Below are 25,078 nucleotides of genomic sequence, written 5' to 3' on the forward strand. Positions count from 1 at the left end.
AAACTATTTTCCTCTCCTTTGGGTCTTTCACATATTGTTTATAATGGCTAAGAAATCGCAACTCGGCTCACATTCAACTGTTCTGCTATTTGTTTTTGAGTTTGTGTTGGGCCTTCATCCAAGATCTACCGAGCAACGCATTTTTTGTCTTGAACGTTGATATCGCCACATTTGAATTGTCGAAACCACATTTCACATGTTCTTATGATGGCAGTTTCTACTAGCGAACAATGACTATCAGTGGCTTTTTTCCTTTGATGAAACAAGAAAAGTAATGCGCGTAGTAAATGCACGTTTTCGCTTGACAGTTTGCGCCTACAAAACTCGACATTTTCATCGTAACTTTCGTAGATTTGAGGTTAATGTCAGTAGAATAAAATTATATCTATCATGACACCCCATACTTATGGCTAGTGAAATTTAAAAAAAAAACGGAAAATAATTACTGACACATCTGGTATATACTGACTGAATCCAATAGAACAATGCCTTTATATTTCGACAGTTATTCATAAAATCAAGAGAACCTGTTAATACCAAAGTATTGTTACTCATAAATAATATTGGAGCAGAACAAGGACTCAGAATAATCGAGCCATTTAATTTGCACGGTTACAATACACCTGGTAAGTATCAAATATATTAATACAATGCTAAACATATCACATATAAAAAAAAGTCTTAAAATATACAAATAAATAAATAGAATGCAGAATGAAAATCGTATCTATCCGTGCAAAAGCAATTATGTTTTACAGTTTACGAAGTAATCATAGCAAAATGTACAAAGATAACATGAAATATATGCCTGTACATATACCACCCATCGTCAATAATATATGGAATTAATAAATAACATAGAAAAACAACATGGATATTGGTTTACCATGTCCCCCATTATAAAGCAATTCCAAAATCATTAAGAATAACGTATCATTTATTCATAATCGCTTTATCAATGCCGATTTTATTTACATTTAAAAATCTGTCTATAACAAATTATCTGTTATGAGTTCTGGAAACCCATATTTATATGTCACTGATCAGAAAATACCTTCCGTTTTTTCGTGGCGTTGTTTACGGTATCGATATGAAACGTACTTAAGTTAATTGAACATTGAACGCCAAGAAACATCCATTAATAGATTATATAATTGGAAAACTTACTAACGTGAATGAAAACATAGTAAGTTTTGATTCTAACGTCCCTCAACATACATCGAAACAGTTGGAATCGAACGCCTTCGGATTTTTTTAAATTTAAAAGTCCGAGGAAAATAAATCAGGCAAATACGGCGGTTGCATAATGATGTGACCGCAGTGCCGTTCGTTTACTCAGTCAAAAGTTATTGCACTTTGAAAATAGATAAGTTTTGCCTTTTATTTTTATTAGGCGCTTGTATATATTTTGATCAGCGATATATATTGATGACAATGCAAAGTACCAGTGCAAATAACTGTTAAACAACCTAACTTAACTGTTAAATTAGGTAGTTAATGAATCCACTAAATATTGATTTATTCGGTGTTCGCAGGAACTAAACGAAACGCTAAAAAAGAAATCTCCTGTCAAAGGCCCCCAAACTGTCTTATAAAACTAGTGGTAATTCAGCAACATCATATCCCAAGGGTTGGCTTTAGTTTCAACATCTTAAAAGTAGTGATTTTGACGTCACTGACAAAGAATCGCTGGGAGGACTAGAATAGTTCAAAGACAATGAATTACAGTGAAAACTCAGTTCAAACTCTCAAATAAATAACTTCCAGGCACCTTAGAAGTTGATGAATTAATTTTTTTCAAACGTTTACATGTGATGGGAAAGATGATGGGAAAGTGATGGCAAAAGGAGGTCAAAGGGCTATCACATGAATTGACTGGAAATGCATTTTTAACATTGCGGTTTCATTACTTGCCAGGGAAAAAGGTAGAGTTTTCTATGATATGATGAGACTGCCGATGAAAAATTAATGTACTACCATAATTCCAAGCACCAAAAGTCATGGGTTGGTACGGGCTAGCCATCCACACCCACATCCAAGTGTTGCATTGCATATGGTGTGAAACTATTACTGCGGATGTCTACCGAGGTTAATGGAACAAATTTAATTACGTATTATTGCAAAAAAGGACAAAAAATAGAAAGCAATAGAGGTAAAACAAAACTCATCTTCTTGCATGACAATGCTCGACATGTTGCAAGAATTTTAAAGGAGGTTCTGCCGCAGCCATCGTATTTGCCAGATATAACGCCTTCTGATTGTCACTTGTTGATTGGCTGGCACAGAAAAGTAGGAAAACGTTGTAGAAAATGATGGAAAATATTTTAGTTAATATATACCTTGTAACATGTTTTTTTTTCAATAAATACCTTTTTAAAGGAAATAATGCTCATAATACATGCAAATATATATTACTTTCAAAAGAAAAATACAGCGCTGGCTCATCAAACTCCGTGTAGAGTTTATGATAATGAACGCTTAGGTGAACGCCAGTCTCAGAATTTGTTTGAACCCTGTCCTTGCCGACCTATCGCTGAAAAATTCGAAAAAATTATTAAACATATCAAGATAGACCCACATATTTCAAATCGCAGCGCCAGTACGAAACTGAGCATCGACCACAAAACTGTTTTGAACCATTTACATGAAAAATAACACCAAAAGAAACGCGATACTTTAATGATAAACGTGAGTTAATAGTAAAAATATAACTAACTAGGTTTCCATTTGTGAATCGCCATTGAAACGAACCTGATTGTGATGGTAAATAGGACAGAAGCTTTACGAAGGGTTGGGAAACCGTTGTTGACGCCAATGATGGATGAAACTATTAATTCGGCTCTATATTGTTCAACAACTAATGCGATTGAAGCAAGATTTAAAAAAAAACTACCAAAATTCACCAACAAGAAAGGCGTTGTCTTCCATCATGACTATGCTGCTAGATCACACAAATCTTGTGAATTGTGATTCTTGGGACACTAGATCTCTGTTGCTTCTCGTATAATTCTTTGATGTATATAATCCCATTAGCTATAGATTTTGTGTTGTTAAAAGCATTTATTGACTGCATTGCTATATCTTTCCCTACATACACCTAATCTTCTGTTATCATACGTAGATATTTTCACAGCTGTGGCAGTGGATTTTGGCACTCTTGGACTTCCAGCTCGGCCTTGTATCTTGCAGTTGGTAATGTTACGCTAATATTTTGCGCGTGTTAAATATTATCTCAATTAAATGTTTTCTAGGGATTCTGCTGATCTTGCCTATGGTGACCTTTATCTATGGCATGCTACTTTGTCCTGATTTTCTAATAAAGATGTTAAGGATTCTGGTATTTTTCATGATATAGACAATTATACAGAGAATTATTGCAGAAAAGTTCAAAGGATTGACAACTGGCGGATCACTTCCTATTGTAAATCTCAACGAGACCCAATTACAGCAAGTTCAGGAGTTATAAATAACAGGTCAATCGAAAAGTCCCCAGCCTGACGCAAATATGGCACTACTAGAATTATATCCATATGTTTTTTAGTTAGCCCTAACCCTCAAAAGATGCGTGTATAAATTTGACAGTTGTCAGATCATTAGTTTTTTATTAGCATTTTGAGTGAAGCAACTTTTGTTATTGTGAAAAAAATTGATAAAAAGGAATTTCGTGTTGATAAAACATTGCTTTGAAGGGAAAACATACAATTGAAGCAAAAACTTGGCTTGATACCGAGTTTCCGGATACCGCCCCAGGAAAATCAACCATCAAGGTATACTAAGTTTAGACCCGGTGAAATAGGCGCCGAAGACGGTAAACGCACTGGACCCCCAAAAGAGGTTGTTACCGACGAAGACATTAAAAAATCCACAAAATGATTTTGAATGTCCGTAAATTGAAATTGAATGAAATAACAGACACTCTAAGGACATTAACTGAACGTGTATATCATATAATTCACTCACAAATATTTTGATATGAGAAAAGCTCTGTGCAAAGTGGATGTCATGCGAACTCACTTTTGACCAAAAACAACGATGAGTTGATGATTCGGAGCAGTGTTTGAAGATGATCAAGCGTAATAAACTCGAGATTTTGCGTCGATATGTGAGTGGACTGCACACGATGAACCCGCTCCAAAGCGTGGAAAAAGGCAACAGTCGGCTGGCAAGGTTATGGCGTCTGTATTTTGGGATGCGCATGGAATAATTTTTATTGACTACCTTGAAAAAGGAAGGGCCATCAACAGCGACTATTACATAGCGTTATTGGACCGTTTGAAGAACGAAATCGCCAAAAACGGCAAAACATTTGAAGAAAAACAAAGTACTACTTCACCAAGACAATGCACCTTGTCACAAGTCAGTGAAAACGATGGCAAAAATCCATAAATTGGGCTTTGAATTGCTTCCTCTTCCACCGTATTCTCCATATCTGGCCATCAGCGACTATTTCCTGTTCTCAGATCTCAAAAGAATACTCGATGGGATATAACTCAGACCTATTTTGAAGCAAAGGACAAATAGTACTACAAGAATGGTATCGAAAATTTGGAGGGTCCGCTATAATCAGTGTATCACCCTTGAAAGGAACTATGTTGAATAAAAAAAACTTATTTTGCTAAAAAAAATTTGTTTTACCATGGCACGGGGACTTTTCAATTGACCTGTTAATTGAGATCAGTGATACAAGAGAAGAAAGTGGCATCTATCGCCGAAGTAACAAGTTGAATCAGTTATGATGCAGGAATTCTTGCTTTTCAAAGATGATGCGTGTGATAGAGCGGATATATTACAATCAAGGCTGTTTCGAACGCTTGTCTTACCAATCCTTCTGAATGGTTCCGAGACTTGAAGACACAGAGTCTGATATCTATAAGCTTAAGGGCTTTCGAATGCGACGATTCCGGCAAATTCCACATGTGTTTCTCCGATATCGTACATTGAGAAATAAAGTCATTCATTTAGGATGAGACAACCCGAGCACAGTGGAAAGATAAACTCAAAGGCACAGATTACAATGGTTCGGATGTTCTGTCGAATGAAAACTGAAGAATTTCCTCACGAGCTTCTGTGGAGAAATCGACCTTTTGGATGGAAGATAACCGAACAGCTCCAATAAAGACCGAGGCCAGAAGAGCTGCGGCTGACTTCAAACTATTACGAGATTTCTTTCTTTCTTGATTTTTCGGGCGTGATCTTTGTGCCCTTTTCATATGTTTCTGTGTGTAACTGTTCTGAAACAGAATTTTTTCTGTTGTTTATATTTCTCTTTATTTTGTGAATCTTTATATTGATAGTCTTTCTAATCGGTCATTAGGGTCTTCGTTACTGTCTATAGCTGGTACCGGGTGATGGTACAACTGAGCATTAAAATACTAAAATAAAAGTTCGTATGTGATGTTTTTGAGAACATCAACAAATCTAAAAATGCCTTCTCTCATTTTAGCGTTTTTTACAAGCTCGCAGAATCACCGCGTGTCTTCTCCGTGTGTCCATATAATGAAGTATCGTCCGCATGTCTGAGACGCAGGAATGGTTTGTGACATACTGTATTTGCTGCTCTTACCTCTAGGGCCTCTATAAAGGAGTTCTTCAGTGCCCCTCCACATAGTTTGCAGCTTTTATCTTTGAACTTGAGGTAGGTATTCTTGAAACAATGTTAGATTTATTATCTCCTCCAATGTATTGTACTTATTTAATATGTTGTTTATTGCCTCCTCTATAGATATGTTGGTGAAGAGTGATGCCATGCCAAAACCTACTGGCAGATGTCCTGCTTCTACAGTGATATTTTCTATGCGCTCGATGAAGTAGTCTAAGTTTGGACGAAAGATTCCGCTTCTTCTGCATGTGCCCTTCTTGTGTATCTTTGAGAGACCATAGAGCTTTATTCTTCCTTATTAAATGAACTTGCTTTAATTTTGCTCTTTTTGTTTACTGTCCTCGGCATTAAACCTACTAACTGGCACGTAACCCAACCTGGTCACTGGCGAGATTGGGATTATTTTTCTTGTCGGATGTAGCACTCTTGTCGTTCGGACAATCACAAACATAAGCATTCGAACCCGCGACTGATGCGAGTGACCAACTTAAAAATTATCCCAGAAAACATCCGGTCATACCCAACCTGGTTATTGGCGTAACTGGGATCATTTTTCTTGTCGGAGTTTACATTCTTGCTAAAGGACAATAACAAACATAAATGTAACCCAACCCACGACCATCACCACGAGAACCGTCCTGTCGCCTTTACCACTGCGCCAAGCAAACCAACCAAGCCGGCTGCATTACTACTATTGCGTTTCCATTATCCGCTGGGACAACAACGTCTTTGTTTTTTTCGATGTATATACATACATTCGCTCAATGAATTAGTTTTTGATGATTTTGACGATCTGGCTATTCTCGAGATGTTTGTGACTTATGATCTCGGTCGTATATTCTGGTAGTTCAGTAATCGTGGCTTCCATGTTGCAAATTATATGTTCACTGGTATACGAGAAGGTGCGTAGCCAACACGGCTCTGGTCGTTTCATCTAGTAGAAATTGTAATAAATATTTTAATGAATTAATTATTTAATGAATATTTGCCGAGACGAAACTATAAGATAATGCAATTTGGAAGTTCCCCATACAACTGACTGTAGCGTGTTACTTAAATCCATGTATAGTTTTAGCAGTTCGGAGTTGACCTGACCTAAGTTTCTTCTTGTGTCATGTATAGCATCTTTTATTAGCGCCAGGCTTATCTTTCCCGAGAATATTTTTTGTCTAAATTTTCCTGTAAGGGTCAATTTTAAGCTTTTAGCAACTCTCCAGGGACGTTAGATTACATAGTAGTATTAGCTATCGTAGTAATATAATATCATTAGATTATATAGTAGTTTTGTTTATACTTGTGTATAAGGACTATAAATTAGATTTAAAGGATCTTTATTTGCAACTTTCTTGTGAAAAATCGGTACAATGTATTTTATTTCAAAGTATTGTCCATCGACACTTTTTCCCATCTTTCAGGCAGTTTACAGATTGTAGATACAGATTTGTAGTCGATAGCTATCCTCATTGATAATTTCATTAGGTTTTATCAGTTCGTGGTATACCACACCAAGCTATTCCCACAGATCCTAAACACAAAGCATTATCTTAGAACTAATGTTTGATTCACGAACTTTTCATCACGAGTAACAAAAACCTTTTCATTTTTTCCATTAAAACAACATTTCATATATGATCAAAAGCTTTTCAACGTCTGCTGGCTTCAATTCATACGGCAATCATACAATCATCAATTTATACAAAATATCAAAGTTTTTGGACCATTCTCATGTTCTTCAAGGGATTGGGGACCTCTTCTTATATTACTCTCGACAATTCTGGATATTCTTCTTGCGTTTCACACCGATCATCATCAAGTAATGCCTTCAAGTCCTCGTATTATTCACATGTTGAAATCGATGGAACATAGTTGCCATAAGCTTCGCACAGCAATTGATGACCTTCTGCTGTATTTTGAAATCGAAGTGAAACTATAAAACTTCCACAAATGCGATTTATACGGTACAAATTCAGATATTTTCAAAGCACTGAAAAATTGTTTTGTTCACACTTCGACGAAATGACACATACTGAAAAGTACGGCATATCGGGGAGGCTTCAGAACACCATCTCTTGTAAATCCTTTAAAATAAATGTATCGGCCTGACATATTAAATGTTATTTAATTATATAATTAATATTATACATTAATATAACTAACTAATAATTAAGTTGATGAGTTTTTCATTTTTTTCATTTCAATTTTCTTTGAAAAACATGTAAAAACTCGGAATTCCTTGTACCCCAACCCTGTATTTTATTGACCTACTAAACATTACTTTACAGTTTATTTACAAACCATTATTCACAGGTAAATTATTAGCAATTTACGTGGGCAACTATGAGCGTATGAACAAGTCAGATGTCATTCCTCAAAGCGATAACATTATTAGAACTAAATAATGACTAATTCTGGCGATACGGTAACTAAAGCGATAAAAAATTAAAAATTTCGTTTGCCGTCACTCAACTCAAAAAAAATTAGAATGTTTGGCTTAAATTACAATGCAAAAACGTGTAATTTCTGTTAATGTACAGGTGTATTGTTAATTGGTGTGCGTTATAAGATCGGGCCACGTGTCATTCGGTTTTAGCATATGAGATATGTCGTATGGTTGTGTTTGGTTTATTTAAATTCATTTCGAATATTTTACATTTTCCGAATGTTAGTTACGAACTGGTTATAGAAAACGTATATCATTAAAACTGACAGAGTTAAAAATATTTTTACATGGGGGTTTTCAAAAAGGACGAATCGATGTTGGCAGAATACGCGGGCACTTGTATAAGAGGTGTATTCTAGTCTAGAAATTTTAAAAAATCGATTTTTTCATATTTTCAAGACTTAAAATCGTCAACATAATAAATACTTACCACAACTGTGTAAGGTGACTGAAGTAATGATGATTTCTAAACCAGGGAAGCCACCTCGTGAAACTGGGTCAACCGGTCAAAATCACTATTGCACACAATATCCAAATTATCTGAAAAACTTTTGTTGAAAAGGAGAAAATCAATCATTGAGGGAAAACGTCTTAGGAAACAAAATTTCAGGTTCACAGAATCACCAATGTCTCTCCCTGATCAATCTTCAAAAATTTTATAATTATATATAACTGACCGACACTTCAGAGTCAAACAAGAAGATGTCTACACTGACGCAGATGCCTACATTGGAGAAAATACTAGCAGGTATTCCACCGAGAAGTGTAAGCATAAGCCAGTATATATAAAACAGCAACTACTCCCTATGGAACGGAAATACAGACAATCTTGCCATGATCCTTGATGTTAAACTTAGGTGGAGGCCACATAAAGTACAAAAAATGTACTAGTTATTGGGTAGGACATTCAGACCTGTCAGTATATAATGAATCGTGAAACCAGTGTGAACTTAAGGTGTTCAGCTCTGGGATTGTACCAGCCAAAGCAATAGAAATATCATACAAAGATTCCAAAACAAGGTACTGTTGCGACGTAATGTTGATGTTCCATGGTACATTCGTAACAATAATCTGCAAAGGACCTGAAGGTAGAAACTGTCGATAACATTATCAAGGACTATGCCCAAACAGAAAAAAAATTTGATAATTCAGAATATTTTACAAATAGTTAAAATCCAAATTTTGTTATAGAGCTAAAAGAAAGCTCACACCAAATTTAAATTAAATTGGTTCAGTAAAACTTGAGATATCATGTCAAACGTCTTGAAAAAAGTAGTTTCGAGAAAAAAATACCTTAAAAGTTTCGTTATTAGATGTTGCGTCACTAAAACAGCTATATCTTCGAAAATAATTTAAATCTTGAAAACCCCTCTTGAAGGCAAATTCTTAAAGGGTTCATTTCTAGACTAAAATAACTCCTTAAACCCACTATCACTGATTCCAAATAACCATGGTCAGTTACACTATTAAACAGCAGGTCCGAATGATAAAACTGTATTATTAAAGACAAAATATCATCTTTACGGTTGATGGTGAGCTGACTCGTCCTAACCACCATTACCATATATAGAACAAATATAATTCACACTATATGATAGTATTGTTATCTCTCGATGATGTTGTATAAATCGACTCGCCCTTATTGAAAAACTAAACGTTTGCTAAGAACAGACTGAGGTAGTACTAATAACATAAAATGAAAAAAACCTTTTCGATCTTCGTATATGGCGTTTTAAAGACGTTCATTTATTTTTTTAAATTTGCAGCAAAAAAAATATATGATTTATGACTTATAGTTGAACATTGAAGACAAATAATTGAAGGTATTACTACTAGCATCAGGTTACATTTGATTCATAACATAACTATGCAAAAAAGTTGAGATGATGATATCATCATCACTTGTCAACAAAACTGACTGTACAAAATGTTGAGACATATTGTAATGAAGAAGCGCTAGAGAGAAGAGATCAAACACCATATTGCAAATGAGTCAAACGGAAAATACTCTGTTGTAACAATATTCAGAGGAATGCATATAATGCTCTTAAAACTCTGAATCTCCGAGACTTCTTTGATCCAACTTTCTGAGCCACAACCAGAAACGTCGGAAAAGAAGTATCAAAAATTAAAGTCACGTAATGGTCATAAGGTTTTATTTCAACAGTTGTGACAACCGGTCACTTAACACATAATTTGGACCAACAAAGGAACCTATCGAAGTCAACTGGACATGTCTATTGAATGAAAAGTAAACGAATTCCGCTTGCGAAGACTTCAGCCCCAACGAAACCCAGGCGAAATCAAACTTTGGGTGGAAGATACAGTCAAGAATTCAGACGAATACATGGACGAAAATCATAGGAAACGATCTGAAGATAGGACGCTAACGTGGTCCCAGCTCAGAACAGTTGCCAGACCATCAACTGTGATGATTTTTCGTAAAGAATGTTGGGAGTTCTGCGGTACCAACAGCGTATTGATTAAGAATTAAACACTCTGCCGGTTGTATATTGGGGATTATGATGATGATGATCGAAAACAAAGTAGGTATTCTTTATTTATATTGAAAAAAAGCGGGTAAGCCGAGATCCTTAGTATCTAAAGTGTCTGCTAAACTATCGAATACTTGGAAATATAACGTCAGGCCACATATCATGAAACCATCGAAAATATTCTTAGAAAAATTGGGATCGTAGAGTTCAAATTCGGCCAGAAATATGAGATAAAATACTGATAACTGTTAAACATATCTTTGCCTTCAAATTATTGGTTTTTAAGGCTAATGCTTTTTTTACTAACAACAAATATAACAGCGGAGAACTTCATTCAGAATTTTTCAAGCATCACTGAAACATTCCCAGATCTAATTAATAAAGGCACTTCTTCATTTAAGTTAAACCTCTTTCCCTGGATCATTCTTCTGGCATATACAACCAGGCGGATGGTAAAGAAATTGGGTCAATATAATCATCGTTTTCATGGAATTGTGACGTAATCCATTAGCTTGATGAATTGTGCCCCATTCCCATCCCAATGCCATAATTTTAACGAGTAATTTTAATGACCTTAAAACTTTCGATCGCTGTGGACGGCTTTCAAAAGCTGCTGCCTATTCAGATGACGACTATATTGACGATTTAACTTCATAGGCAATTTGGAGAAATGTTTAGGGACGTCCAATGCTCAGATGACGCTACAATCACTTTTTCGATACATTTTATTGGTTTGTTTAAGTCCTGCGAAGGCTTGGTGATTGGTTAATTTCATTGATTGGTAGATTTTTTTTTAAATTTGTTTTGGACACCATTTTCTGTTGTATGACATAGGGAAGGGTATGTTAGCGTTTTTTTGCGGCTAGATCATCTAATCTTTGATCTTTCAAGTATTATCTACATAATAATATTAGGGCTTTGGTGATATTGTATAACAGTTCAATTGAAAAGTCCCCGGCCTACCATAGTAAAAGACATTTTTTTTGGCAAAATTAGTTTTTTTTATTCAACATAATTCCCTTCAAGGGTGATACACTGATTATAGCGACCCCCACTTTTCTTTGCCATTTTTTTAGTACGATTTGTCCTTCGCTTCAAAATAGGCCTCAGTTTCGTCGATCACCTTTTCATTCGACGAAAATTTCTTCCCAGCGAGCATTCTTTTGAGATCTCAGAACAGGAAATAGTCGCTGGGTGCCAGATCTGGAGAATACGGTGGATAAGGAAGCAATTCGAAGCCCAATTCATGGATTTTTGACAGGGTGCATTGTCTTGAGGAAGCAGTACTTTCTTTTTCTTCAAAGGCGACCGTTTTTCGGCGATTTCGTCCTTCAAACAATCCAATAACGCTATTTAATAGTCGCTGTTGATGGTTCTTCCTTTTTCAAGGTAGTCAATGAAAATTATTCCATGCGCATCCCAAAATACAGACGCCATAACCTAGCCAGCCGACTATTGCATTTTCCCACGCTTTGGAGCGGGTCCATCGTGTGCAGTCCACTCGGATGACCGTCGATTGGACTTCGGATTGGACAAAAACTCGGGTTTATTACGCTTGATCATCTTCAAACACTGCTACGAATCATCAACTCGTCGTTGTTTTTGGGTCAAAAGTGAGCTCGCGCGACACCCACTTTGCACAGAGCTTTCTCATACCCAAATATTCGTGAATGATATGATGTACACGATCACTTATCTTTAGAGTGTCTGCTATTTCATTCAATTTCAATTTACTCTTTTGGGCGTCCACTACGTTTACCGTCTTCGATCCTCATTTCACCACGTCTAAACTTAACATACCGATCCTCCATGGTTGATTTTCCTGCGGCAGTGTCCCGAAACTCGGCATCAAGCCAAGTTTTTACTTCAACTGTATTTTTTTCGTTCAAAAAGCAATATTTTATCAACACCCGAAATTCCTTTTTATTAATTTTTTTCACAGTAACAAAAGTTGCTTCACTCAAAATGCTATAGTTCACAAACTAATGATCCGACAGCTGTCAAATTTATATAGGCATCTTTTGAGGCTTAGGGCTAACTAAAAAACATATGCATTTAATTCTAATAGCGCCATCTATGTGTCAGGCCGGGGACTTTTCAATTGGCCTGTTATAACATGATATTTTTTTCAAAAAATTAACCAAGTTTTCACCTTGTTACCAACAAATGGACGATAGTTGTAAAAATATTGGCTAGATTATAAACCCAAGATTAAAAGACTATTTGAATAGTACCAAGTAGTAGTCCCGTTTAAAATTATTAGTTAAATAGCTTCAATTTTTAAAGGAGTTATTTTATTTAAGGAAATTGATTTTTATCGAAATCCAATACATTGTGGTTTAATGCTACTTAACCTAGAGGTTTGGGTTTTTTTTTTGGATCTACTAGTTAATCAAAAATATACGCCCAACAAATATGTTAAAATTAAATGCAATTTTTGTTTACAATCTGTTATGACTAACTCTGTAGACCACGAAGATGACTCTAAGCTTATAGGGAGAAGTCATCATGCCCCACTTATCAACTCGGTCAAGATTGTTTTATTATACTGTATGATAGTATGGTATTTAAAATATCTCCTTTATATCATTCCTAGATTCTGTCATGTCGATAACATCACAGTTATTTTAACAGATGTCTTTTTAAAACATATAAATTATAATATACTTCACTGTACAATACATAACGGTTTTCAGGGTAAAATGCTTTAAATATTACGATAAGATGTATTATATATATTTCTGGATTAAAAAAGTTACTAGAAATATAACAGGGAAATATAAAAAACACAAAGATAGAAGTTATTAAATTGATGACACTCAAGAACTGTCAAATACGGTAATTTTTTTGCATTTGTATGTATTTATAGTTATTCTGTGATCAAAACGATGTCCGATTTTATAACTGGCGCAGTCGATAGGATTCTGGGGAGATCATAATTCTCTTTTGTTTTTATTCGATTAACCGGAATCAAATTAATTATCAAGAAAAGAAGACAGGTTCACGTTGGATTGGCAACAGTCACAAAAATAGATTGAAGGTACTATATAAACTATTCCAAGTAAAAAACAATCAAGCTCTGAAAAATAGTCCGTGAATCACATTTTAAGGTGTAAAGACACCAAAATCTGACTGAAGTTGCTATGAATTAACATAGTCTATCTATTTGAATCTAGATTCACCAAACTTGGAAAGCCATTCCACAGAGGGACATGGAAATTTGTCAAAAATAGTGCCATGTATACGTATATACCAACCACGTATATACTTGTGGCCGTTTCTTGAGGAAGGAGGTGTTCGAAAATGCAAAGGCTATTTATTTTAAGACTAGCTGGATAGTGAACGAGTAAGATGGATTTGGTATGTTTTCTAATTGATAAAAACCCTCAATGTTGCTTTGTATCGCCGTTCAACAAGTCAATTAATAGTTTTCTCTGTGTTTAAAACCTTTCACAGAACCAGAAATGCTGCGAACAAAACAATATTTAGTAGAATTAGTAATCAGACAAATCAAAATATTAAAGAAAATAATCAAAGTTGCTTCGAAAAATATGTAAGTGGATTGAGCTCGGAAGCAGCCGAAGATTACTCGCTATGAAAAGAAACTCGGTGATTTAAAAGGCCAATTACCGGCTATTAAAAATTATCAAAATTATATTATATATCATATTAGACAACAAAGCAGAGCAAATTAGACATCAAATCAAAGAGATTGGTTTATCAATCAATCATAAAGTCAATTTGGACCTATGGGGTACAAATATGGGGTTGCACTAAGACATCAGACCAACTAGTAATCCAACCTAACCAAAACAAAGTTCTACAATTAATTACCATGTATTTGGATGGTATGAATGAATATATGTAGTGTATGAATGCAAGTACAACAGAACAGTAGTAATAAATAAATTTGTAAATTGTACTAAGCAGATCTAATGTAAGATGTAATTAATAAAAAAATAAATAAATTTGCTTCAGAAATTAAATTCAGTTTTTTATTTTAATTTTATCGATTGATTGTAATGATTATGTGTAATGTCGTGATGTCACGTGACGCGCCCGCCTGGTAAACTCTCGTTAGGAACCAATCAAATGTCTTGCAAACAAAATATTTTTCATTACAGGTATCTATAATCGAAATTTAAATTAACCTATTTAAATACCCGAATGGTGATTGTAATACCATCTAGATATTGGACGTTGTCAAACATTTCTCCAGAAATCTCTATTGAATTGTCTTTCTATTACCCTCTATTCAATATTTTTTATTCAATATCTGAGAGGTGAATTGAATTATGACACGTGCCATTTTAAGGTTAAAACTACAATGTTAGATTTAGGGAAGTTCAGATGTGGCGCAATCTATACGTCCGACCCGGGACTTATTAAGTGATGTATCATATGAGATATATCATAGTCATATTATTAAAATGAAAATAAATAAAACCAAAATATGTAATGTGTTTGTAATTGTTCGTGATTAAAATATCTTCTGGAATAAGAGTTAGCGATTCGAGTCACCAGATCAAATAGTTAGTTACAAAACACATGACGTATTGTTTGAATGGTATTCCAGAAGATACCGGCGATTGTATGTGATACTCACGAGTCATTTCGACGTCTTGTTCGATTCTGGGCGTCCGCCTGAAGAAGACATTCTTCAGCAGTCTCGCAGTCTCAGATAGTCTGCAATAACCATTTCCAATCGTACCAGTCTGTTATAAAACTTCATTCGCAACTTATCAAGTAGGAAGTCCATGACATTTCAATGAATTACGTGCGTGAGTGCATAGAACAGCCGAATACACGATGATACACGTTCTTATATCAAAAGTCGTGATTCTTACGACATTTTTGATATAAAACCGTGATGGTAAACACACAGAAAGCCAAAAGCCGCTAGCTGGGAAAACATGCCGTTCAATATACATACAATACATAAATGAACATCGCGCAAAGCTGATGTTCCAATCAATTATTACTCGATTAATATTAACATATTTCCAAATGTTAAAGTTTTAAGATACCAAATGATACTTACATACTGCAAACTGCTCCAAGGCATGCATCGGTCTTGCAAACAAAATAAATTATTATACTAAGACAACATAGATCAATACAGTAAGAATATTCCACATGTTTTTACTGGTTAAGGATAAAGCAACGGCATGACTTAGTTAACATGAAAAATATGTCGAAAATATACGTTCGATTCTTACGATATATGAAATATCATCATGCTATGTACTATTTTAGTAGAAGTAACAAACAACTACATATTTTTATAATAAATATTTACTTATACATGCAGCATTTTGTTGATCCCTATGCCTGTATGTCTCATTATCACTAACTAATGAACAAAAATATGGGCGGCAGTTGCTAAAAATATATCCCCATAAAAACCCATGAGTAATTTTGACTGTCTGACAGACCAAACAAGGTAGTTTACATTTAATATTTGAATTATCGAAATAATTTAAATTTTTAAGAATATATTAAATTAAATACTGGGTCTGGGAAAACGTTTTTACGACACGTTACTTTTATTAGGCCTATATATTTTTTTAATCCGAAATTTAATTGTGAAAAATCGGTACGATGTATTTTATTCAAAGTATTGTCAATAGCCGCTACTTTTCCCATCGCGTATCTTTTGAGGTTATCCACGAATCGAACTATTTGTTGATATCATCATGAGAAGTGCTCGAACAGGCCACGACTCATTTATCGGAACATGAAATAATCAGAAGGGGCAAGATCTAGAGAATACGGCGAATAGGATAGCACTCGTATTTGCTCGTATTCCGACGGGTTTTCGCGCAATATTCGGCTCAAACGCATCAATTGTAGTCAAGAACCATCCCCATTGATATTTTCATTAAGTTTTAGCAGCTCATACCACACCAAGCATTAACTTGGAGTCATAGATGTTCGGCTCTGCCGTTGATATTGCATGATACATTATCAGGTGGTCCCCCATGATTTTTTTCATAAATATCAAAGCTTTTGGATCATTTCCATGCTCTTCAAACGATTGGAAATGTTTTTTTTCTTTTACTAACGATTCTGTATAGTCTTCTTGCAGAGTAATGCCTTCAACTCCTCGTCTTTTGACAGTCCAAGCCTCCAGCGCCATTTTCTTCAAATTAAAGGCAAAAACTAAAACTACCTGCAAATGCGATTTACTCGGTACAAATTCACACATATTCAACGTACTGAACTTATCTTTTTTCACACTTCGACGAAATGATACATACTGTGAATGTGAACAACATGAAGTTGGTTACGAATGTACCCGATGTGATTTAATACACTGTAACGCCATTTATTGTAAATATTTTAAAATTAAATTATAGAATGTATCGAAACAAGTGATTGTCGGAAGGTACTGTGTCTGGACAGTTTCTGACAGTTCAGAATTCCTTATCTTTCCCACAATTGCATCTTTTCCCGATAACTCGATGTCATTATGTTTGGGTTCATAAGTAACATGCTTTTTATGCTCAATACATAAAAAAATTATATATCAAGCTTCTTTTTCTAGCCAGCTTAGCTTCATAAAAACATCGACACTGCTGATCTTCTTCATTCATAATTTTTAATTGCAAACAACATCCCAACCAGTACACCAAGTTCGATGTCGTTGATCATCAATATCGAAAAAAAAAACGCTACGAACTGTTTCCCAGGCCCAATATACTGGATATATAATCGAAAATATCGCGTACTCCGGCTGTAAAACCAAACGTTAGTAAGATTAGACAGATACTTAATCCCATACCGTTGTTCACGACTTACATAATTAAATAAAATCGTATATGATAGTGTAACAGCTTTATTCAACAACATATATAGCTATAAACTAAACATTTTCAAACAACTTTTTTAATCGTGACTTGGAATAATTGTAGATTTAACAAACGCTATAAAAATATTTCAACAGTTAACAGTGGTTAGTGAAATGTATATGTTTTGTTAGTAAACGTGGTAGAAAAATATTAAATTTACAACAGTAAAATACGTTAGTAGGCTAAAACAATTCTTATGCAATGTTTATATGTATGTGCGTTGTTAATTATGTTTTGAAAACCCTGTTGAGGCAAATCTAATATGTTCTACAAAGTGTCGTGAAAAATATCTCATTCCATCCTCATAATTTTTACCAGTACAAGTTCACTAAGTACATATAATAATAGCAAATCCGGAAGACATATAAAAAATAAACATTCGATTTAGTCTGCTCTAACTCGTTAATTCCCAATGTCATTTCTAGGTCATAGAAATTTGGCAACACCGATATCAAACAACCTTCAAACGTTTTTTTTTGTAATTTTTACACACAGGTGTGCTTTGTTGACTTGATATGGTCGTAACATTTCAATAGAGGGTAAGCACTGTAATAGTTGAAAATATAATTCGTTCTCTTTGACCAAAATAACGGTATCACGTATTACTTCCAGTTGATACTGGGTAACATCATAACTATATTGCTATTTGATTGCGTCTTGCTATAGGATGGCATTGAAAATAAGCGTAGTAACATTAAAAACTAATGACGAAATTGTTTGGATCCTAATCGGACTTGTTACCTTTTCCAACCGAATGCTACATTCAGAAGTAGTGACGGCGGAACCTACAGATGAAAGATGATAGAGAAGAGGTAACAAAAGAAGAACAAGATGTATAAGAGTTGACATGCACAAATAATCAAGATATTCATGGAAAATATTATCACGAAAAGGGTATTTTAGACACCTTTGAAGAGCAACTGAGCATTACTGCATGTTTTGGATTACTATACAGTGGTGTGTATGGTTTAGAAAGGAATTGTACATTTAGCCCTAACATTTGACAGTCGAATATATAAGAGTGTTGAAGTGAACGCTTATAAGGAACTCATCCACTATAAGTTACAGTTACAAGTGATAGTACGGCATCGCCCCAAAATTATATATTTAGAAAATTTCGCTTCAAATTCAACATTCAAAACCAAATCCAGACAAATGTAAACGAAATTTTGGTTAGCAGTCTCAATCAATCAACACTCAATATTACTCAGAACTTGGTCCATGTCACCTTTATTTTGACATTTTTTTACTGGTCTGCATTCACTATAAAATTTATATGAGAACAATATTAGAGGAAACACGAATATTAGGAAAATTATCTGAAAAACTGCAGTCTACTGAATACCAAAGACACGAAGAAGCCCAAGTATAACCTTATAAATCGGTCTCAAAAACATAATCACGGATAAATTGCATGAATTGCCCATCAATTATGAAAATGTATATTATAATAGATGAAAACGTTGAAATAGATGCAAGAAAAACAAAGGTGGTTTCCATGTTTTACCTTTAGTCTTGGCAAAATGCTCGCCTACAAAAATGAAGTGGTTAAAGAAATACAGGATATCACCAAATAAAAACGTTAATTGTGAAATATCTAAGGAGACAGTTCATCTGGTCACATCGAGAAGAAATATCACGATCAATGCTGTTGTAAATACCACAACAAGTAAAAAAGGTATCGTACTTAGTTAATTCAGTCATAACCATATCCTTTTACAATAATAAACTGGAAAGAGATAAAGATTTATTTTCATTTTTATTGTCGTTTTAAGAGCTATTATTACCTAAAATTTTGAACGAATCGCTTTTTTTATTTGTATTTTCAAGGGCAAGTCCATGTCTGAAATCTAACTATTGTATGTTATTTATTATTCTTAATATATATGTAAAAACACAAAATAATAATGTAAGCAATTAATTAATATGGATTTTTGCACCAAAGCATTATCATTCTTGAATTACCTATTCAATTCAACCCGTATGACAGAAAAGAAAAAAGACCTTGAAGTAGAAGAAGCATAGAATAAAACTGGAATAACTGATGTAAAAAACAAATAAGTATAACTATAGTTATAACAAAACAGTTGATATATCTTCAATTTTACTGAACATATTTACTGGATATATCATGGGAGCGTTCTCCAAATATCCCTCTGTCGGATTTACAAAATGTATCTTTACTAAAAAATATCGAAAAAAAAATAGATAAAGAAAATATTGATTATAACAGTCGCCATTTTGTCAAAATTGACTTCACCGTGTTATTCACATATAGCCATTATTTTGAAGTATCATTCAATTTACCCGCCTGTAACTTTTTGAATTTGGAAATTTTTTGATTCGGGTTTTCGCATATTCTTAAAACATAAATATCTAGAAAAAACTATGCAGATCCTTGAAATATTGACACCCCTCTAAATGACAAAAAATAAATGCCTTCTTCCATATATAATAGCATGGGAATTAAAGAGTTAATTTCATTCTAGTATTGAGATTCGATATTTACCTCAGAGAAAATATATAATAAGGGATAGAATTTATTAATATTGCCTTATTGTAAACCATACCCGTAAATATGTAAAAAAATATCACAAAATCTTACTGAAAGTTTATATTTATTATGCGTGTTTTAAAACGTATGGCTTTCATAATTATACAGAAATCAATTTCATGACACTTTGTAACTTATTTCTCAAGGAAGCACTACTTTTGGTCCCATAATTTTTGTTTCAAACATTACTTTATATAAACATCTGATAATTAGTGATATAGATTTTGCAATTTTTATTTGGTACTGCACTCTGTGATATCGATAATTGAAAAATTATATCAACAAATCTAAGTAAAGGCACTGTAACCAAACAAAAATTTTAAAAATAAATTTAATATCGCCTTAACAAGAGGCTTTAATCCAATTTTGATCGGTGCGATTGATAGCTGCCGTGTCTGTAAATCTTCAAGGTCCCCTTGAAGGTTTTTCTCTGCTAGGCCCGCACCACCACGATCTTCCGCGGCTTAACACTTATCTGGCGTTTTCTCATCCAGTTTCTAAGGGTAATTTTTCTATCGCAAAAAAATTTAAAAGATTTTCGACTGTTTTCGCTCGCCAAAGGCAAAAACCACAATCCCAAACACAGGTCAAAAAAATGATGATCGCTAGTCTAACCGTTGTCGTTGGATTGGACGAACTCAGTGCCTTGGTGTGCTTCACAAGTTGTATCACATTGTTCTCTCAACAACGAATTAAGAAAAAAAGGAAATACAAATAGTTTCTATGCGAATTCAGAAGCAATTTTCTATTAGTGGTCTAATTTATAATTATTAATATATAAAATTCTTCTTTACTCAAAATATAAACAAAAATTATAATAAAACACAAATGTAATATTAAATCTAGAGTCCTTCGAAGTAGGAACTTCAATTCTAATAAATAATTATCAAAAATGGAGGAATCCTCATGGGTATCATACAAGTAATAAAATAATTCCGATATTAGGGATAGAATAAGTATGGAATTGATAAAATATATAGAATATTTATGCAACTAATTATGGCCTATAAATTAATTTTGGAGTTTAAAACAGATGGTTTTACTGTGTATTAAATCGCATCGAGTACATTTGAAACCAACTTCATATTTGAGCCTTATCGACGACAAAGAGCGTTCTGGACAGCCAAAAAAAATAAAGACGAGAATTTGAAGACATTACTCTATGATGATCCGTGTAAAACGCAAGAAGAATATGCAGAAATGTTGGGAGTAACACAAGAAAACATTGAAGATTCCCTATCGCTTGAAGAACATGGGAATGATCCAAAAGCTTCAATACTTCATGTTGTTACTAGTGATGATAATCCAAACCGAAAAAAAAAATGTATCATGCAATGTCAACGGCAAAGCCGAATATCGGTAATATAGAATAATCTTGGTGTGATATATTATGAGCTATTAAAACCTAATGAAACCATCAATGAACATCGCCATGGATAACAAATGATGCGTTTGACCAGACTACTGGGCAAAAACGGCTAGAATACAAGCAAAACCACAACAATGTTATTCTTCAGCATGACAAGGCTTGATCACATGTTGCAAAACCGGCGAAAGCATATTTGGAATTAAAATGAGACTGTATGCAGTGCAGTATTTTGTAGCTCTTGCTCCTTCTGATTACTACTTGTTCCGACATATGAGTCCTGACCTGTCTGAGCAACGCTTTACTTCTTCTGAAGATATCAAAAAATCGGTCGATTTCACTATAAAGCTTCAATTAAAAAAATCGTTTGAAACTAATTTATAAGAATAATATGTTAAAACAGATAACTGAAAAACTGTAAAATATAAACTATTTAATTCTATCAACAAAACAGCTAATCTAAGACCCTCAAAAAGATGACACTAACCCAAACCAAGATCAGTTTAACAACACAAAAATAATTACAATAAATAAAGAAATAAAACTACCTAACTGTTAACATAAATAAAAGACATACTCTAGAAAATATGTCAAAAGAATTAATAACACAGTGACAAAACTGGAACTAAAATGAGCAAAGAAAACAACAAAAATAAAACCGAAAATTATAAAAGGTAGACAAATCTAAATATATCGGACTTATTGGTACCAGAAAATGGGGACAAGAAAACGAAGACAAATATATAACAACAAACACAAAGGACCAAAATAAAAATATACAACAAATAAATAATGCAAACAAAGTATAGTAAATAGAAATATATTAAAAGCTATACAGAGATCAATATAAATCGGGAAAGAACACTGAATAAGAATGAATGATGAACTAACAAAAATCAACAAGATAAAGAGTCAAACAAGATTTGTTGCAGAGTGGAATAGTATTAGCTCGGAAAAGGAGAGAGAAGGAGAAAAGCATATAAATAGACACAAGAAGTCAGAGATATTAGGGAAGATATACCAGAAGAATTGATAATACAAGGACAAATTTGGGACTGAGAGAGAAAATAAAAATAATGAACCACACACAGAGAGAAAGAATTTAAAAAATCGAAAATTATAAAACGTAGACGGTCTAAAAATATTGGACTTACTAATTAAAAAAAAATAAAATTATAAGAACATAAAAAAAATAAAAATATGAAACACATTAGTAATGTAAACAAACTAAGCATTGCAGAAAGAAAATATTAAATGATATAGTGAGACCAACAAAAACTGTAAAAGAAACAGAATAAGAGTGGATTATGAACTCAAAAAGATATAAACTGGAAATATAGTAACAATTGGATGAAACATTCTTGCAGAGTCAAATACTATACGATGAGAAATGAAGAAAATTAAAGAAAATAAAAAACCTAACTAAAGACTCATAAAGAAGAAATCTTCATGGAGAGTATACTATTTACTCATTCAATTATCAAAAAGAATCATATTTTATAAATGTTTTCGTGATATTATTTAACTGAATGAACCATGAACAAACTTATTATCACTGTTATTTTTGTTATTGCGTTTAGTAGAAAATTACTTCCAAATCCAAACATCAAACTTTCTAAACAATAAAAGCTTGTAAATACCAGTAACTAACATGCTTGAAAACGATCTTAATAAAAAAAATGTTATAAATGTAGATTTCTTCATAAATGTAATTCAGAGTTATGAAAAAAATAGATCTGAAGAAATCAACATTTCTGGGGTGGTGGTAAAGCACTTACGAATTCTTAGAATCTCCTCGGTACACGTCAGGGTCCCGTTTCCTTATCTCGCTTTCTCTTATAATATCTGTGGGAGTCTTGAACACCGTACTTCTAATACTGGTCACGAGAAAAAATAGAATTAGTAAATGTGTTATTATGAGCAGTTATACGACTTACACTTTCGCTAGGAAATCAGGTATAATAGTGATCACAGGTATTGAAAATAGTCCAAGCCAAAATACTGCAGTGGAGAAGAGCATGATGTACATGCCACACATGACACTGCCTAATGGTATCGTTGGCCAGAATAAACTGTAAATAAATTGCGTAATGCATATGTTGCAGCATAAATTGCAGAGACAAAGCTAGGTTGTTCAATAAGTGTTATGGTTTGAAATACATTTTACATTACAAGAATTGAAACACAAGAATCACTACCACTTCTCTAGAATTATTGGTGTTAATTGAAACTATGCCTTAAATGAAGTAAGTTGGTTTCAGTTTTTGCAACAAAAAAAAATCTAATCTATCTAAACTATTATTTGCTCTCCATCGGGATATGTTTTCAGAGGGTTCAATCTTCAGTGATCAATCTTCAGATGTGTGATAACAGATTATAATAATACAACAGAAGAAGAGATAAGATAACAGAATTTTCCTAGGAAGGTTCGGCAGTAATAGCTATTCCTAGGCGCGCCCAGCCGATATTCGATAAACTTCGTCTGTTTCCGCCTGATTTTGTTACCTTGCCAACCCAATGAACTACGGCGGCCATTTGCTTTGATCCTGTCTCTGGTAAAAGCTGTAATATTACTTGATTGTTTATATGGTTTTAGTATTATTATATTATATTTATTATTAATTAATTTTACATTAACTTAGCTTAAGTATTATAATGTTTTGTAAGTTTAAGAATCTTATTCTTCATATTTTACTTGTGGTAATACTGTACATATTTTGATTATAAATACTAGAGAGTAATAAATAAATCATTAATTAGTGAATTTTGTTTAAAAAAACCTTTGTAACAGTTCTATGTGATAGTTCTGCGTATCTATTAAATTTTTATTTTAATTTTGCAAATTCGATTCCTCATTATCTTAGGCATAATTAAGCTTGGGAAAATAAAATTTCAGGTATATATGATGCGATACCCTTTATGTGAGCAAAACTCATCAAAATCACAGCACGTTGATCATATGGAGTCATTCCACAATATTAAAATTGAACACGAAACATTGAAGATTTTGGAAGTGGAGAGATAACATTGAAGGAATAACTCCTCGTTTGTTAACACTGCAGGTTCCAATTTTGATAGATATTAGCACTCGAGAGTATTAAAGGATGAGATAAATTTAAAACTCTAGGGAAGTATTAAAATAAATTATCATTGTCCGGCTGGTATAAAACTGGTAAAAATAGGAAGGAAATATGGAACATAATACATTAAAGCGCGTGTTTCGTGTTGGGCACGAAAATCACTTGGGTAAGTTATTTCTATTAAAATCAAACAGAAATATGATTACAGCCAAACCAGCAACTAAAATTCCAATATATGCTATATTAGAAGACATACGAGATAATTTACGCAGTGACAATTTGGAAATCTTAGACTTATTAACTCGTGAAGATATATAATAAAAGAATGTCACACAAATGTTGGAGCGTAAATGAGACCAAAAAGAAAACAGAAATGAGAATTTTTACATGGATAGGAATTAATTTCGTTGAACAATGTAGTCGAAGATGATGATGAGTTAATATGTTAAATTAGGATGTATATAATTGTAAAAATGAATGGATGCTTGTGGACTAGACTTATGGGGCACCACATAAAAAGCAGTGCGCCTAGAACCACCTCATGAATGATGTAGAAAAGAGTTTATCGCATATCTTTATAGAAACCTAACTTTGGTTTGTTATTGTAATGTTTATTTTCTCTTTTTTCCTTTAAAAGCTATTTTTTAAATTAAGTAGCTTTTTTAAAAGGTTTCTTCATATTACATTTATTAG

General features: G+C 33.5%; 1 protein-coding gene across 8 annotated transcripts in view; it reads right to left on the minus strand.

The window, feature by feature from the left end:
* Nucleotides 1-25,078, minus strand: part of ATP8A (ATPase phospholipid transporting 8A1) — a 59,719-nt gene that overhangs the window by 5,208 nt on the left and 29,433 nt on the right. For 2 of the 8 annotated variants that reach the window (XM_076417197.1, XM_076417196.1), the window contains exons 18-21: nucleotides 23,243-23,377; nucleotides 23,084-23,182; nucleotides 15,576-15,607; nucleotides 15,249-15,437 (exon numbers count right to left, since the gene is read on the minus strand). In XM_076417197.1, the coding sequence (XP_076273312.1) occupies nucleotides 15,277-15,437; nucleotides 15,576-15,607; nucleotides 23,084-23,182; nucleotides 23,243-23,377 (427 nt within the window). In that variant the 3' untranslated portion in view covers nucleotides 15,249-15,276. Of the gene's footprint in view, nucleotides 1-15,140; nucleotides 15,221-15,248; nucleotides 15,438-15,575; nucleotides 15,608-17,356; nucleotides 20,452-23,083; nucleotides 23,183-23,242; nucleotides 23,378-25,078 lie in introns of those variants that run through there. The other 6 variants (XM_076417198.1, XM_076417193.1, XM_076417192.1 and 3 more) reach the window with 5 other exon arrangements.

The sequence above is a fragment of the Rhynchophorus ferrugineus genome, unplaced genomic scaffold (genome assembly GCF_030347505.1).
Source record: "Rhynchophorus ferrugineus isolate W39M unplaced genomic scaffold, kcgeb_rfMv2 rfM11, whole genome shotgun sequence".
NCBI classification, from domain to species: domain Eukaryota; kingdom Metazoa; phylum Arthropoda; class Insecta; order Coleoptera; family Curculionidae; genus Rhynchophorus; species Rhynchophorus ferrugineus.